The sequence below is a fragment of the Plectrocnemia conspersa genome, unplaced genomic scaffold, assembly GCF_051122295.1.
Source record: "Plectrocnemia conspersa isolate PC_06_02 unplaced genomic scaffold, ASM5112229v1 ptg000009l, whole genome shotgun sequence".
NCBI classification, from domain to species: Eukaryota; Metazoa; Arthropoda; class Insecta; order Trichoptera; family Polycentropodidae; genus Plectrocnemia; species Plectrocnemia conspersa.
Window position 1 is genome coordinate 7,781,075 of NW_028277173.1, and position 17,418 is coordinate 7,798,492.

General features: G+C 30.3%; 1 protein-coding gene across 2 annotated transcripts in view; it reads left to right on the forward strand.

Moving 5' to 3' along the window:
- The window catches only part of Oatp74D (Organic anion transporting polypeptide 74D), a 95,421-nt gene that overhangs the window by 68,462 nt on the left and 9,541 nt on the right, over positions 1-17,418 (forward strand). For both annotated transcript variants that reach the window (XM_088192165.1, XM_088192164.1), the window contains exon 3: positions 3,349-3,489. In XM_088192165.1, coding sequence (XP_088048291.1) covers positions 3,349-3,489 — 141 coding nt within the window. The remainder of the gene's footprint in view (positions 1-3,348; positions 3,490-17,418) is intronic.

Consider the following 17,418-nt stretch of genomic DNA (forward strand, 5'->3'; position numbering starts at 1 on the left):
TTTTATTTTAGGTCATTTAGATTATTTAATTTTTTATCATTGGTTTGTGTCTTAGTTGGTAAGTCACGATTGCATGTGAGTACATACGTATTTTATTTCTTCGTGAACTTGTTCGCATTTTTTTCGCTCTCGAATTTCGCACGTTATCATTGCACATTTGGAGATAACACAAACACATATATATGTTTGAGCAAATGTGACGATAAGCTAGATAACCTTTGATTAATTAAGGTCAAAACGGTGTAATGACCTACCTCAAGCGTTTACTTGTTGCTCTTTTTTCTTCTTTGCCGCGTGGATTTAGGAGCGTCTGGTTTTCTATTTGCTTTTTTTTGTATACCTACTCATCAGTCGCTTTGAATTATTTATCGAGTTGGCATCAGCGTCGAATCTGAAGGTATTTTCTTTCAGTTTCTGAAGGAAAAAAATCACATCGAAAATTATAAATAGATTTTTTTGCAACTCACTTTGAATTTCTTTGAATAAAGAATTTATATTTTAATTTATATACTAATTCAAGTTCTGTTTATTAAAATATTTTTTATCAAGTATTCAAATTGAGTTTATAAAAAAACGTTTCTAATTATATTTTTTATCAAAACAATTTTAATACCACTATATACATTTTTCAATAACAATAAAAATATACAATTTATGTACATTTATAAAATACTTATCTATCTACCTGAAAGATATGTACATATAATTTTATTTCAGCAAATTTCGCAAATACAATAATAATTATTATTATATATAATATATACATATATGTTTAATTCAAACATTTATAAAATTGTGTGTTGCATCATTTCAATCTGATACAAAAAATTCCGCCCGATAAAGACCGCAAGAATTAGGTAGATTTCTGTATATATAAGAATTAAAAAAAAACTTTTATGCCATCCTTACTTTTATTTCTAGAAATTTTTAAACGGAGTTACAAATTTTTCTATTAAATTTTTTTCTCTAAAAATAAACATTTTTGGCTTCTATAATTTTTTAAAAATTTTTTTCCAAAGCTATGATTTTTATTCACTATTTTAAAACAAGATGGCGGTTAAGACAAAATACGGCAGTTATCGTGTCATTAAATTTCGTTATATCTCACATAAATGACAAAAAGGTAAAAAATATATATTTTTATTTATATTTTTAAACTTTTAATACCATTTTATCTTCTCAATTTTTAATAATTTGAATAGCCGCCATTTTAAATCAAGATTGCTGATCAGACTGATTAGCAAACTTTGCTGAGATATTCAATATATATTTTATAACAATTTAATGTCAATATGAATTAAACTACAGAAGTTATCGTGTCCTCAAAAACCCATATATGACCCAAATAAGGTACACAAAAATGTATTTTTTTACATTTAAATTTATATGTTTAAACATTTTTTATCTTTTTATTTTTTTAATGAAGTGCGATTTTTTATGTTTAAATAAAAAAAGGTAAAATTTTTTTTTAAGCCAATACCATTTTTTTCTTTACGTTTTTTTTTTAATAATTCGATTATCAGCTATTTTAAAACAATTTAAAATAGCTGATAAATATGAATAAAACTACAGAAGTTATCATATCCCAAAAATCCATATATGACCCAAAAAATTAACACGAAAATGTAATTTTTTTATGTTTTAACGTTTTCTATCTCTTTCCTTTTTTAATGAAGTTACAATTTTTTTAATTGGTGGAACTGTGTTGACTCACGAACTTATTCGCAATTTTTATTAGATTTATTTAGCAAATGTTTCGTGTCGATAAGTATATATTTCCTAAGAAATCTACCTAAAAATACACGTTAAGCTGCGTATATACTGTAACAGTTTTAGCTACAGATGTCACTTTAATCATATTGATTAAAATGGTCCTTCCAGGTAATAAAAACATTTCGGGTACCTTTTTTATTACATACGTCCCATCACTATCTAGCGGCTTCCTTATGTGCATTCATCATTCCCTAACCTGTCTTTAAATTTTAACCGCTTAATTTTGGATCTTAACCTGTTTAAAGAAGATCAGATGTTGTCATCCTTTTTTAAACACAAATATATTTTTAATTTTTTTGGTACATACATCATTAAGAAATTGGATTTCAAATTTGACTTGGAAACGTTATTTAAAAAAAATGTTTTGTTAAATGTACATACCAGGCGCGTACGGTGAGATACTTTTCCTTTCCTCGCGTGCTAAGTGACGAGAGGGGGTGAGAGATAAGGGCGTGCGGAACGCGAGCGAGCGAAAGGGAAAATATCTCACCGTACGCGCCTGATACATACATATATTATGTATTAATAAAATACATATTTTAAACAAGCTTTAATCTAAAAAAATAATACATACTATATATCTTCAAATCATACAATTCGTAGCAATTTTTATTTATAGAAACATCCGCTATTTTAACATTACAAAATAATATTAACTCTAATTTGGAGACTAAATCACAGATTTATGATAATACATGTATTCAATTATTTTATATGTTTTTTTTTTAATATTTAGGCAAAGTGCTAAAAACGTTTTTTTGCCTATTAAAAATTATGGTATGGCTAAAATGTTTCATAGCAAAACTATTGTTGAACAGTGTTATGGACATCTTATAAATGTTCAGTAGTTTGTTTCCCCTGTTACGACGGTATTAACACTGGACCCGGAACGGGGTATAAAATGACCCCATTTAGATTATTTATTGAAAAATTTGATATGATGACATCATTTTCGAACATTGCTTTGCTAACTTTAATTATAAAAAATACTATGTTTTTTTAGCTAATTAATGTTTGTTGATCTACATAATCTTTTCTATATGAATGGTTCATTATATTGCGTTGTGTAATTTGAGTGCTTAGAAAAGACTGCTTCGTACATCTTGACACACTTCTGAAGTAAAAAACGTGTGTTAACAATCGGTTATATAAATAAAAATGTGTTTATTGTATTCTTTTGCAAATTGATAAATGCTAATATATTTGCAAAGATGTTATGAAACTTTGATATAATATATAACTTAATAAGTTAAGAGTTTTGATAGTATATTTTATATTTTGCTCTCACACTATACAAATCTTGACGCGTGTTTCATTTTCTCTTTGATAAATGACACTCACCGGTGTTTTTTTACAATATAATAATTCAACGTGTATGTTAATACGATATTAACATATAATGACACGTGTGTGATTTTAGAGCGCTCCTATCATCGATAACGCTTAATATTCAAATTTTAATAAATATGCATGTACATAGTATATGAGGCAAACAACAAATCGTGTCATGTGCTATTATATTTTAACTGTCATGGTAACCAATTTTTTAAAGTGTTTTTCTCTTTTTTGTTACAGCTATCACCATTGGAGTTAAAATAATCGGACCAGCTTTGGGATTCATCTTGGGATCGTTCTGCACTAGAGTCTATGTGAATTTAGAGACTCCGCCTGGTCTAGCACCTACAGATCCACGATGGATAGGAGCTTGGTGGTTAGGTGAGTTGTTATACATATTTTTATGGATTTTTTTAGTATCATGCTTGTCTTAATGGAGGTCCTATTTGTCATAGTTAACAAAATTATTATTTATTATATAATTTCAACTGACTAGAGGTTGCTCAAAAAGCAAACTTTTACAATAAAATCGATATTATTATCATGGCTGTATAATAGATTCAAACTGTGAGAAAATTTCAGCTTTCTTCAGTGTTTATTCCTGTCAATTAAAAATTAGAAAATGTATTTAAAATATATTCCAATCTTCCAAATGAAACAGAATTGTTGGCAACAACCGCCCATAGTCACATTTTTTTCACACACAAAAAAAGAGAGTAAAAGTACGCGCTTCACATAAAAAAATAGGCATTCGAAAGCGCTTGAGATTTATGGCCGTTATGGAATTTTGGTACTTTATTTTTCGCACGATAAAAACCGATCCAATATATCACAAAGCCGACATATCATGATGCATATGCTTTTTAATAAAAAAATAATACGAATACTACCACTACTGTCAGTTCACTTTCGTTTTTTAAAATCGAAAGTCACGAATAATGAAGTCGTTTATTATACACTAGCCGGCAATTGGATAAGCGGTCTGAGTATGAGATTAAGTGGCGCAACGACAAAAACGGTCTTCCTGTCTTGTTCTTCAATTTGCATCTCGCGAACGTGTGTCATCATCGATCGTTGCAATTCAAGATGACCAGGAAGTAGTTCTGAATTGGCTCAATTGAAAAAGTGACTTTTTCAAGTTTTCACGATGTACCATTTACTACTACATACATACAATATAACTGGCTTAAAATTACCGTTTGCTATTCTTCAGATTTATTTATTCCAAATTTAGTAGCAGCAGCTCAAAAACATTCGTTAAAAACAGTTTTTTGGTCCATGAATAGATCGGTTATATTGTATTATAGAAATGAGACTACAAACCACAAGTTCATGTTCAAATTTTCATGTTTCCAAGAATTGTTCTATTTAATTTTTACGTCGGTTTTCCTTATTTTTTTGTTATAAAGTACAATTATTATTTACTTTTTTTTGTTAATAATACAAGGTAACATTTTTTGTCATTTCCTTATTGATGACCTACAATCACCACTTGTTTGATCAATTTATCGTTATTATCTAACTCTTCCGGCACTTCGTAGTGCTCACTACTGTTTTTAGTGATTTGCCAGTAGCTTTTTTTACATGATCCTTTCATATAAGATTAGATATCCCCCTTTCTCTTGTTCATTTGACTTGACTTTAATCAACTGTTTATTTATTTATTGTAAATCTTACGCTGCAACAACCATGTAAACACAATCAACAACCACTAAATAAAAAGTAAGACACCTGACTAAAATCCAATAATTTGCAATCGATGACACTATTAACGAACTAGCTCAATTTTATTTTATTTATTCATCCATAAGCTTAGGAAAAGTTAATATTTGATAATCAATCGAAATTATATACTAATCACCAATTTCGGACCCCCCCCCCAGAAACACTAAATTGAAAAATACTAAAATTCATATCGAACGAACCCAGGTCTTTCGGATATTAATTACAGACTATAACACTGGTCTAAAGTTTTAGTTATATCATGTATTTTGAACTTTAGAATCCAACTTAAAAATTACAGCTAAACGTAATTGTCTACAATTAGGAAAATAACATGAATTAGTGCGAAAAAAATCAGTCTAATGCGTTACAACCGGGTAAACACAACCAACAACCACTAAAGAATTAGTGAGTCACCAAACTGAAATCCAAGTTTGTAAATCAGCGAATAAAAAAATATTTTAACTCACATTCCATAGATGTTCTCATGTACGACAAAGCTCGATTTTATTCAAATTATTTATCACTATATTTTTCCGTAAGATTAATAAAACCAAGAAAAATCTTTTAAGGTTTGAGAACTAGAGTTCTCATAAATATAAATAATATATAATAATAATAGGGATAAAAGTGATGACTTCGTAGTTCGTAGCCACTGAGACGCTTACTGGAATCTAGTTAGAGTGTTATTATATTATATTTACAATTGTTCCGACATACGATAAATGGCAAATTTTCTCCGAGCGGTGGTGGAGAAACTGGCGGAGGGATGATGTCAGTAGGCGATCCTCAAAATTCTGATTGATATGGCAGTGACAGTATATTTTCCGAGCAGACGTGTGCGTCCGTTAGTTGTCCGTGGGCGGCAGAAGTCTGCTGGTCTCTTCAAGTATCTGCTGGAGTCTGCGAGTGACCGCTTGTGACTATATTCTCATCGGAGTCCAGGTCTAAGAATCCAAAGCATCAAAGCTTGCTGACCAATCACAATTAAGCAGCGATCATTCAGCCAATCGCTGCAGTCTTAAGCAGGCTTAAGTAAAAATTTGCTAAAAAGTATTTAAAATGCCACTTTGATCTTATTATTTTGATATAAAAATATGATGGGTGCGAAAAGAACCATACCATGTCATAGAAATGTTTCTTTAGCATTCAAACGTACAAAAATATTAGTAGATACATAGTTAGTAAGATAGAGAAAAAAAAAAACAGAAATAAATCAGCCAGAATTTACAAGAGAAAAATCAGTTGTCTAAAGATTGCCTTTTACATCATTTTTAACCTATATTAGTACCAATATTAAAATAACATAAGTAGTACCCTACACATACAAGTCTTAACTACCTTTTTTACTGTGAAAAAATCAGGATTTTGTCCTTTCTATGAGGCTGAACTAATTACAATTAATTGTTTAAATTACATAAAATTTGCGATAGCTTTTATATAGCTTCTTTCGCCATACCGAATCTAGTCGTGAGATTAATAAGCCTAATATATTAAGTTATGTAGAATACTTTCACTCAATTATCATAACCTTTGTTTTAACCTTTAATTAACCTTCTATTTCTCAGTATATGTAGGTATTTAAGATTGGTTGTATACTGTAGTATCTGTATATCATAGAATAAACATATTTGAAGTAGTTTATATCAATAATTTCTGGTAAAGAATACATCCCTGTCGAACACTCTTTTCATGCGTAATTATTTGGAAATGATATTGTTTTTTCTCTTTATGCTAATATATCAAGCCCGCACGCCCTTATATCTCACTCACTCTCGTCACTTTACACGCGAGCGAGCGAAAAGAAAAGTATCTCACAGTACGCGGCTGATACATATGTTATCTATTCTTAACACACGACGTAATGGCATCTGTTACTACCTTCTTAGTCTTTTACATGCAGACACCTTCATCGGTTAAAGGTTCTTCACAACCTTAACGATCTTAACTACTCCATATATTCCTCGGTTTATTATGGGTTTACATCCAAATATCAAATATTATAAAATAAGATTTATGATAGCAAGTTTCGCCATTTGCAATTGATTGGTCTTTATAAAAATACGTTTTCTCCAATCGTTATTACGTTAGCATTTTTTTGAAGCTCTATTTGAGAATATCCAATGCTTCTTCCAATTACAAGTTCTTAAAATCTGTATGTGTCACGAGTCTCCGATTTTTGTCGCAGTATTATTTGTTCAAATATTCTCAGAGACTTCTTTTGCCCTCTGTCAATGTCCAAGTCTCATTTGCATCCGCTACGATCGATATTACAATCGTCATGTATATTTTATTTTATTTTCTGTCTTGAACATATAAAACGCTTGCTTTTATTTAACGAAATATTTCATTTCAGTTCAAGAATAAACGTAAATTCACATACCCTTTGAAATTTTTGATTCAGAACATTCAGGACTGTTCATATATGTATGTATAGTCTAACCTTTTGAGCTAGAACTTTTGTCTTTTATTTTTTAATGTACTTATTACTAGCGCGTTTTTCTTTTGTGATAATATTACTGCGGCTACTGTACTAGGTTATTTATTTATTATAATTTTTACTCTGTATAATTTATGGGTCATTGTAGAGGAAACTAATTTCTCGAATAGAAAATAGGGAAGGACAGAATTGTGGGAAGTTTATGCAGAATCAATACTATTATTTTATATTTTATGTCCTTTGAAATTTATGGTACAAACATTAAAGATAAGTCAGACTGGATCTTGTTTCGTTCTTACATATATTATGTACATAGTGTATTTTGAGTTCGTAAGCACATTTATATTGAATGTTATTGTAAAGGTAAAGAATATTTATATTATGTCAAAAAAAATGTAATTTAGTGGACAGAGTTGGTTTTTCCGCAAACGCCGCTTCTATATATTCTTTATTCTGTGTCTGCGCCGCACTGTGTTTCAGTTTGAAGTCGTACAAAAAAAGTGGAGTAAATAAAAAATATAGTTATTTATCACGAACCTCATGTTTAAATAACAGCCCGTTTTTGACTATGTAAAAATCGGCCACTTGTTATGTTACAACCTAAAACATAAATTTTGCTGGAATCAGAGATAATGAATTATGATATGATTTAGGACATTCGGCCGCACCGTGCATCGGTCCGAATTAACCCTCTCTCGCCGCGACCACAGCGCCACTCGCCTTTAGCGGCCATTTGCGTAACTTTTTGCATCGCATTAATACTAATCTGCGTCTCTCGAAACCGATCATCAGACACATCGATGTCGCGCAGCGGTCAAAATAATTTTGACACTGCATTCGCCGAAGCCATTTGCATGCGAGAAAAGTTTCGTTTTATTTTCGCCGGCGATAAGGCGCCGCGCCGGCCACCATTGGCCAAAATCCAAGCTTTCAATAATTTTCTTCTTATATTTATATGTATATGTGCTATTTTCGATTTTTTTTTATTGGCCAACTGATCATCGATCCGCCATCTTTAACGTCAAAAATATTATTATTAGTAAATATAACAGCTTGTAAATCATATGTTACAATATCAAACTATTTATAATGTATATATTTACTTATAGATATCTCTAACAACCAGTTTTTCTTATTAATAGCATATTTTTATGATCAAACTCGAATTGTGAATCTTATTATTATGTTTTGCTTAAAAGCTTCTTGTCACTTTCATATAATATAAATTATGGAACAGCGACATTTTATATTATTTTATGTATGAATGAAGAAAAAGAAAAAACGACATATACATCCTTTACAAGTAACACGTTCGCTGTTTAGCAGTCAAGGATTCTCTTGGTTCGTTGATGTTTTTTTTTCTATTCGTTTTGTTTTATTGATGAATATTTTATAATAAAATTATGCGTTAGTCTTATTAAAAAAAACTTTTAGGCAAATAAAGACTGAAGGATGATTTTTTTCAATTCGAGATACTCAATTAATCACGTGATTTTTATAAAATAAAGACAATTATAAAATAATGTTTCACTTTAAAATATTACAATAAAAGGTAATAACCCTCTGCATTCAATATGATAAAATGCAAAGTTTTGATTGATAATATCTTCTAATTGCCTAACACATTTACATAATAAGGCATGGAAAAGATTCATTAAAATTTCTGGCCGAAAATGAAGTGTTTCAATCATATTGAAACAAGTTATTATTATTCTCGACCTTCATCATGCAATAAAATCATTAAGAGACTTGAAACATTAAATTATAGAACATGTTCTGAAAGAGTGGTTAAACTAAATATCTCTATATTTGGTAAGAGAAATTGACTGTAAATGAAGTATATCCTAATTAATTATGTTTTAGTTACAAATAGATATAAAAATTAGCCACATTTGCGACATATTTTTTGAAATCATATTTTATGCGAAATATTTTAATTAGACATTAAAAATGTGTACTAATAATATTTAGTGTTTTTTCTGCTGCTCAGTGTTGCCATATAGTGAATTTCCAGTCCAAGTCAAAAGTGGTGAAAACGTTAGATTATCAAGCGTTTATATTAAGACTTTTTATAATAATGTTACGAGTGAGAATCAAATATCTAAATCGAATTTTGCCCAATAGGAGAGTGCAAAAAACAATTATCTCTTCTCAGAAGTCAAAAATCCACGTCAAAAGCAATAAAATCGTGCCTTCGCCGACGCAGTGGGAACGCTCGTTACCGAGCGTTCCCACTGCTACGGCGCCGACACGATTTTATTGCTTTTGACGTGAATTTTTGCCTTCTGAGAAGTGATAATTGTTTTTGCGCTCTCCAATTGACCAAAATTCGGTTTCTCTTATATTAAAAGTACATAGTAATATCTTTAAGGATAGCTATAATATATTTAAAACATAGTGTTATATCGAAATGCAAACAAACTATGAAGCAATATGTGAGATGCGCTATCTGTCTATACTTATTCTTCTGCTTATTTTACCTTGAGAAATGAGTATTTTGGACTTGACCTAATAAAAGTTATAATTAGTTTTAGAATTTTCATTAGGTTAGGCTTGTGTTTGAACAGCAAATATACGTTTACCAAATGTAAAATTGAGCTCTATAGTCATATCAGTTAAATTATATTATTGCTGGTAGAAATATATATATTTACTTGTGAAAATGTATTTGGATTTTACTAGTGAAAATATAATTTATACATCGGATATAAATATATAATGATAAGTATGTAAATATATATATTACTACTTATAGAAAAGTTAAAGTCATACAATTTTAATAGCACCTGCTAGATAATTTATATTTTCCCTAGTAAAAATATATATCTACTGGTGAAAATGTATTCCGATATGATTTTACTGAAATGACATTTTAAAAAATATTTTCGGGATAGATTCGTGACTTTTTTTCTAAATTTTATTTTAGGAATAACCACATGAAACTAAATATATTATTTATTTATTTTAGTGCATTAAATCCAGTTGTCAAATTACTGATTAATAATCTATAAAAACATTTGATTTTGGTAGATTTTTCGTTATTTCTTTGCTTCTTCATTAGGTCTTGATCTGAAAACTCAGATCAATACCTAAATTTACTGCTACTAGTTTACATTTGTTGAATATTTCCTCTAATGTAATAATATTTTTTTAATGTTAAAAAAACAATAATTTGCAAACAAATTTTAACACCAACGGAGCCGCGTCAAAAAACTACAATCTGTCCCTTTGAATAATAATGTTTATTGTGAAAGTGGGTGCTTTTGAAGGCAATGTTCCGCTCCTTTTATTTCTTGTATGTATAAAAAGGGCTGAAGGAACTTATACCTGAAATACATCAGTACATACATCTCAAACAACTGTAGTTTAGTTCAGATTCATTATTTGAGATCGGTTTTTACTTTTTTTATACATATATTCTTGCTATGAGACGGGCCCCTCAAGGAGAAGGACCCCCGGAAAGTTGTATCTAGAGTCTCCAATTACTCGAACCATCAACTACTCGAGTATCGAATATTAAAATTTTAAAATACTCGAGTACTTTCGAGTATTTACCAAATGTACCAAAATAGCTATTATTCAAATTCGTGCACATATAAATAAATAAATAAAATACTTAGTATGGTAATTTTTATAATTATTTTAACTTCACAAACATACTTTTTAAAAACAATAATGCAAAAAGTGTCTCGAATTTAATATTACTGCTAACCTTTGGTTTTAATATTCCCGTTATGGAATAAACCCTTTCCGTTGCTGTTGATGTTGGACTTATTGTCATTAACGCGTTGGATAAGGCTTCTAATTTATATCTGTTCGCTTTTTATAGATATAAAATTTTTTGAACTCTCTTTTTATGTTCTCTTCTTTCATTCCCTTCTCTGCTTTTCACTTATTTCCTTCGACTATTGACAAAATAGCATTTTGTAATTCTTCTTGAATAGATTTTTTTCTTAACAATATACAATATTCTACTCCTTCTGATTAATGCGAAGAATTTAAATCTATATCCTTCGAAGGTGTATTTGGGTGAATCTTTTTCACTCTAGAGCTAAACGGTTCGCAAAGAACTGACTTTACTTTAAATGCCTTTAAAACACACAATTGTTTTGATTTATATTTTAAACTGAGGGATCAGTATAAACAATTTACAACACTTTACGCTACAACTGCATAGTCATAAAACCTAAAAAAATTTTTTGTTGATATTTCATATTGTTCATTGCCATAAATTAGATAAGTCGGGACTGTCGAACAGAAAACACAAAAGAAATTTCTCCGTCGTACCCACTAACATAGCCGACGACCGGAACTATGCAACTATGGAACTATGAAAAAATTATACCTGATAGTAACCGCTCTAACTCGGGACTTCGGGCATAAACGCCAAATAAAAGCAAGACGTTAACGTTTTTGTTTCTGAAATATTTCAAAATTTTTCAATTTCGAGTATTAATCGAGTAATTTTCAAAATACTCGATTATCAAGTACTTGAAAAATAGACAAAAATACTCGAGTATCGAGTACTCGATTACTCGAATTGGAGACTAGTTGTATCCTCTCCATCCCTCTCGACAGGACTTTACAATGTAAAGTGAAAAAACTCTAAGAATTACTGATCATATTGTTGTACATATATATATTTATATGGAAAAATATAATGTAATTACGGTAAAAAAAATATGTGATAATTAAAATTTTACATTCGTTTAGTCTATAAATAATTATCTATATTAGTTAAATAAATTAATAAAATAATAATCTAAAAATCATTTTTTTAACTTTTTCAATTTGGTTATTCAGGGATTACAAATAATAGTTTCATAAAGGACGCGAATAGCTGATGGATTAAATGCGTTCGCCACAAGTTGACGATCGCTTAAATAACCCGAGAATACTCAAGTTAAATACAGTAGAAGGAAAGATAGTATTTTAAAATAATAATTTAAGTTTTCCATAAGTAGTAAATCAATAGAGGTATTGCATTCATTGTTGTACTTAAACAATTAAACTCAATGAAAACATGTCAGGTATCATTTTGAAATTATCAGAATTAAACTTTAAATTACATTATATATATTTCAATTAAAACTATTTTTAGAAATTTACTGATATATTTCATGATATTATCAATGGCATACATAGAGACATACGATAAAAAATATAATTAATAAACCATTATTTAGTTAATAGCATTATGTTTTTGAGGCGTAATTAAAATTACCACACTGAGATAACGTATTTTCGTGTATATTATGACCTTTAAAAATCACAAAAAAATGCAACTGATACGTGTAACAATTATATTTTCGCTTTATTATGTCATATTTATTTTTTGCGTCCAAAAACTCGGGTGCCGCTCAGTCGAGCTATGCGACAGTTAACTTTAACTGCGCCAGTTAAATTTAACTGCTCCTCCAACGACATTTTTAGCCCCGATTTTTTCTGTTGCTAAATTTATATTCTAACCTCGAATCGTTATTTATTTTGGAACGTTCGACAGATAAGCGTATTTATGCCCATGTGAACTTTTGCCCGCTAAATAACTTGCAGATGCTCTCGGTCACCAAGGCGCGTCACCGTCTAACTATGTCGATTTGCAAAAATTTTACACCTGTCGTGTGCAACGTGCAAACAGAATTATAATGCGTTTTTGTGAATATTATAAATACATATTTGACCGTTGCACCAGGTTCAGGTTTGTTAGACTTGTTCTATGGGAATATGACGCAGACTAGTCTGCGAAGGGTAGTAAACTCTTTCATAAATTTCACAATCAAATATATATTTCGTAAAATACAAATATTGCATTATTTCTATTAGTATAATAATTGCATTCATTAACATTTTCTAATATGTAAATTACAGTAAAATTAAATTACGATCCATTAACATCAACTTTAGTGCACTTAATTTAATGTAGCGTGTAATTTAAATTTATTCAATTTAAGTTAGTTGTGTAATGTTTATGCAAAACAGACCATTACACTATTATATCACTTTGCAAATATGTATTTCATTTACCTACTCTCTGAGTCGAATGAATGTGTTTTAATGTTTTATTATTAAGGAAAATCTTTTGATTTTAATTTGTCTAAGCATTATTTTATTGGTTATTTTTTAACTCTTGTTCTTAACCCATATTTTATAAAAATGGTAGTGACATCAATAGTTACAATATTGTTTATTTTAATTTTAATGTGTATAATTATGTATGTAAATAATCTGTTTCGGTGCGACGTGAAATAATGCAGGGGTGTATTTTTCATCGATGTAAAGGACTCAAAATAATTTTACTTTATTTTTGTTCATACAAACTCTTGAAAAATATATCTTCAGTATTAACTATCAAAGAAACTAAACGCTCAGATTTTAACTCTTTCACGCGCGCCATTTTGAAATTTGCTAATATGTGGGGGAGCATCTATTTTTGCCATAAGTTTTATAAATATTATTTCAATAAATTAAACTGTTTTTAAATCTTAAATTATACAAAAAATCATACTGGCAATTTTCTTGATGACTTCTATAGGTGTCATTCGCGGTCAAAGGGTTAAATATGGCTTTGAGAAATGAAGACGAGACGTACTTCTGGATTTGATTTTGTTCTTAGTTTGGTTTCAAAGTCAGTCTCATTGCTTATCTGAAGCGTATTTTTGATCTGATTCTAAAAACAACATTTTAAAATATATGGAAATGCACAAAAGTCACTCCTTTTCATAGAAAAAGTAACAAATTGTTCATCAAAAACTGTAGGCTAGACACAGTGTTACCTGATTCTTCCAACTAAATTATTCTCCACAATTTTTGTGGAGAATATTCATGGCATTGAAAATACTCGTTCGCTTTCCGTTGATGTTGGCATAATTTTGCGTTAGTAAGTTATTTTGTCGGAGAAATGTTCTAGTTTTTGTATTAGTTGTTTCTTCTACTATTTAAGTTACAAAAAAGTCGTTCTAATAAATCTTTTCCATTATTCAAATATATATATATTTAGGAACTGCTTCGAAAATAATTTTCATTGGCTTTTGTAAAAAATATATTAAACCAATGAGCTGTTTATTTATTTTATTTTCGATTTTAGAGCTTTGCTTTAATTTCATCATGTCTGTGGTTAATTTTTTTTAAAGTCCCGGGACACGAAATGCCATAAAAGTTGAGAATTCTCGGGTTGTCTAGACACAGAATCCACGGTTGTCACAGATTCATTCACTCATTCATTAAATGAAGAAAAAATCATTTTGAGAGGCATTTAAAAATCATATGTTGTTGTAGGAAACTCATTCATATGCTTATAATATTGATTAATGTTGGTGGTATCTATATAATGTTGTTTTAAAGGTCCAAGTTATTTTTAAAATAAAATGTTTTTCATACGTATGAGATCTTCTGTACCTATTTAATATGTTGTCGATTTAACCCAAAAATGTTGCTAGTTACTTCTGTCAAATGTTTCTGCATATATACACACGTACTACTTGATATCCATTTCATTGTTATGCACAATGACCGACGTTCGCGTTACGCAACCGAAGGATGAGCTTCCACGTCCATGAATGGATGCATTTTCGCACGCGCGCTCCGGCGATCCTTCCTCCTTCTCCACCTCCTCATCATCATTGTCCTCCTCAGGTGCGGCGACCTGACGCCAGGTCATGGCATCGAACCCGAAGACCCCAATTCTCAGAAACGCGTCGGCTAGTCCCTTTGCCGACGTCCTCCTCCTCCTCACCTTTCCTCACAATGGCAAAACTTTTCCATTCGAGGAATGCGAAAGGGCAATTTCTGTCCCTGTTGGTAGAGTTCATATTTATGTACGACTTTATTGTTTAATTAGCCACCGAGAGACTGAAGGAATTTTAGATACTTCATAGTAATTACACAGAGGAATTAGAGAAATGTCGTTTTCGTCAAAACAATTCAAGCATGATTGCTCAATACATGCGCACCAATAAACAGTTTTTATTTATGTGTTATTATGTTGCAGACTGTCAAATCTTATAATTTCCATTTCAACATTTTTATTTCGACTTGAATGTCATATTCGAGATGCCGCATTGCGTTTGCCATCTATTTATACTATATCTACATCTTAAGATTCGCAATTTGCAACAGCCGCCGTCACACTATTGGTATTTTAAAGCGCATTTTCCGAGCGCAGCGAAACGAAATCTTAAACGGCAAATTTGGCGAGACCGGTTTTAAGTAAAATAAAAAAAATACACACAAAACATACCACCAACTACAACAATGATAATATAATAATCCACGAAAAAATAAGTTAATACATCCAGGCGACGAAGAAGAAGTTGTGCAATTCACATAAAAGACTCGACCTGACCAATTTTAGAAATCGCAACCGGTTTCGCGAATCCATCGGTTATTTCATATGTGATTTTTTTCGAGTTCATAAAACACTTATCTTCTTTTCGGTATTGTTTGTACAACGTTTGGTTGGACACTGTTTTATTGCTTGTTTACGCCTTTCACGTCGTACATTATGCTGAACAATTGAGAAGAATCTTTAAAAAACAACAATAAAAAAGGGATGCTATTTAACAGGGAATTATTTTAAGAAGTATGTGCATTTAAATAAATACTTTGTTCCATGAAATGAATTGTTTGTGCATTTAGGTACGGTAAATCTTAGATTTTTTCTTTGGAAAAGGATTTGTTGCAAATAGTTATTCATAAGGTGTTCACTGTTCTGACCAGTGCTCGCTCGCTCGCACCTACTCTGTCCAACAGTATTGCACAAACAATTCATTTTATGGCACAATTATTTTTTTTATTGCTCATTCAAAAAAAGTGCTTGAGCTTTCAATTACACATAAGTTGTGTACTATTCCATCGCGAATTGCATTTAAAGTAGCTTTTCAGCTTTTTTCTATAATCGAATCAATTTTATTTTGAATTTTATCATATATTATAAAAGCAAATGTATGTGTTTTATAAGTACAAAGATTTTTATTTCTCGGTCGACTTAGCGAAGCTCCGCCTAGTGAAACTTAGGCTGAATTTTCGTTTATTCCAAATCGGAAACGAATTGGTGGTTTTGTAAGCAGTGCTTTAATACTCCTATATTCAGAATTTTAGAAAGTCCGACGTCCCTTCCAGTCCTTGATTCAAGCAATAACGATAATTCAGGACTGAACCAGACTATTTGCTATTATCTGCGTAACGGTGATTCAAAAATCGGTCAAATCGGCAACGTCGTTATTTTATGGAATATGAATCCGGGTTTCTATACTTGTTTGGTGGAAGCATTTAGGCACCGACCTTATCTTTTGTCCATTGTTTTAATGCAAGTACTTATGAAACTGTTAGAACATACCGTTTAATACGCTTGTGTTATGGCTTATAAACTCTTCAGAAATGTAGGAAGTCTAACGTTCCTTTTAGTTCTCGATCATTTAAATAATGCGGGCGATTTGGGGCGGAACCAGACTATTTGCTATTATCCGCGTAACGGTGATTAATAATGGTCAAATTGGCAACGTCGTTATTGTATGAAATGTGAATCCAGGGTTTGGTGAAGATATTTAGGCACTGACTCTATCCTTTGTCTATGATGTTAATGCAAGTACTTATAAAATTATTTTTGAATATTACTCCGATAGCCAATATCGTCTGTTTAATACCGACCAATTTTATTATAAAGTGTAAGGAACACAAATAAATCAATTAATATTACCCATAAGCTTTTAGCAAGTCGTTGCAAAAATGACAGGTGGTTCCGACAATTTTTTTAAGTAAAATAATTAATTTGTAGATTTTTAGGCAATTATCTTTGTTTGCATATGGCGTGAAAAATACGTAATATCGAGTGTAAAACAAATATGATATTTAGAAGTTTTTAGAACTTTAAAAGAATTTATGTTCAATACCATTACATCTTTGCATGTATTAAAAAAACAAATAGTAACAATAAAAGCTACTGAATATAATATGTTTATATAAATAAAAATTATTTATTTTATTATTATATTTTAATGTTATTTTTTATGGATGGAAGAACTGAGTTCTTTGACTCGAGATGACAAAGGCCACTTCCAAGAAATTTAGTTTAACACCTGCATAAAGATCAAATGTTTAACATTCTTCGGTGGATGACGGTAGACGACATATGGTAGTTTTTATAATTTTAA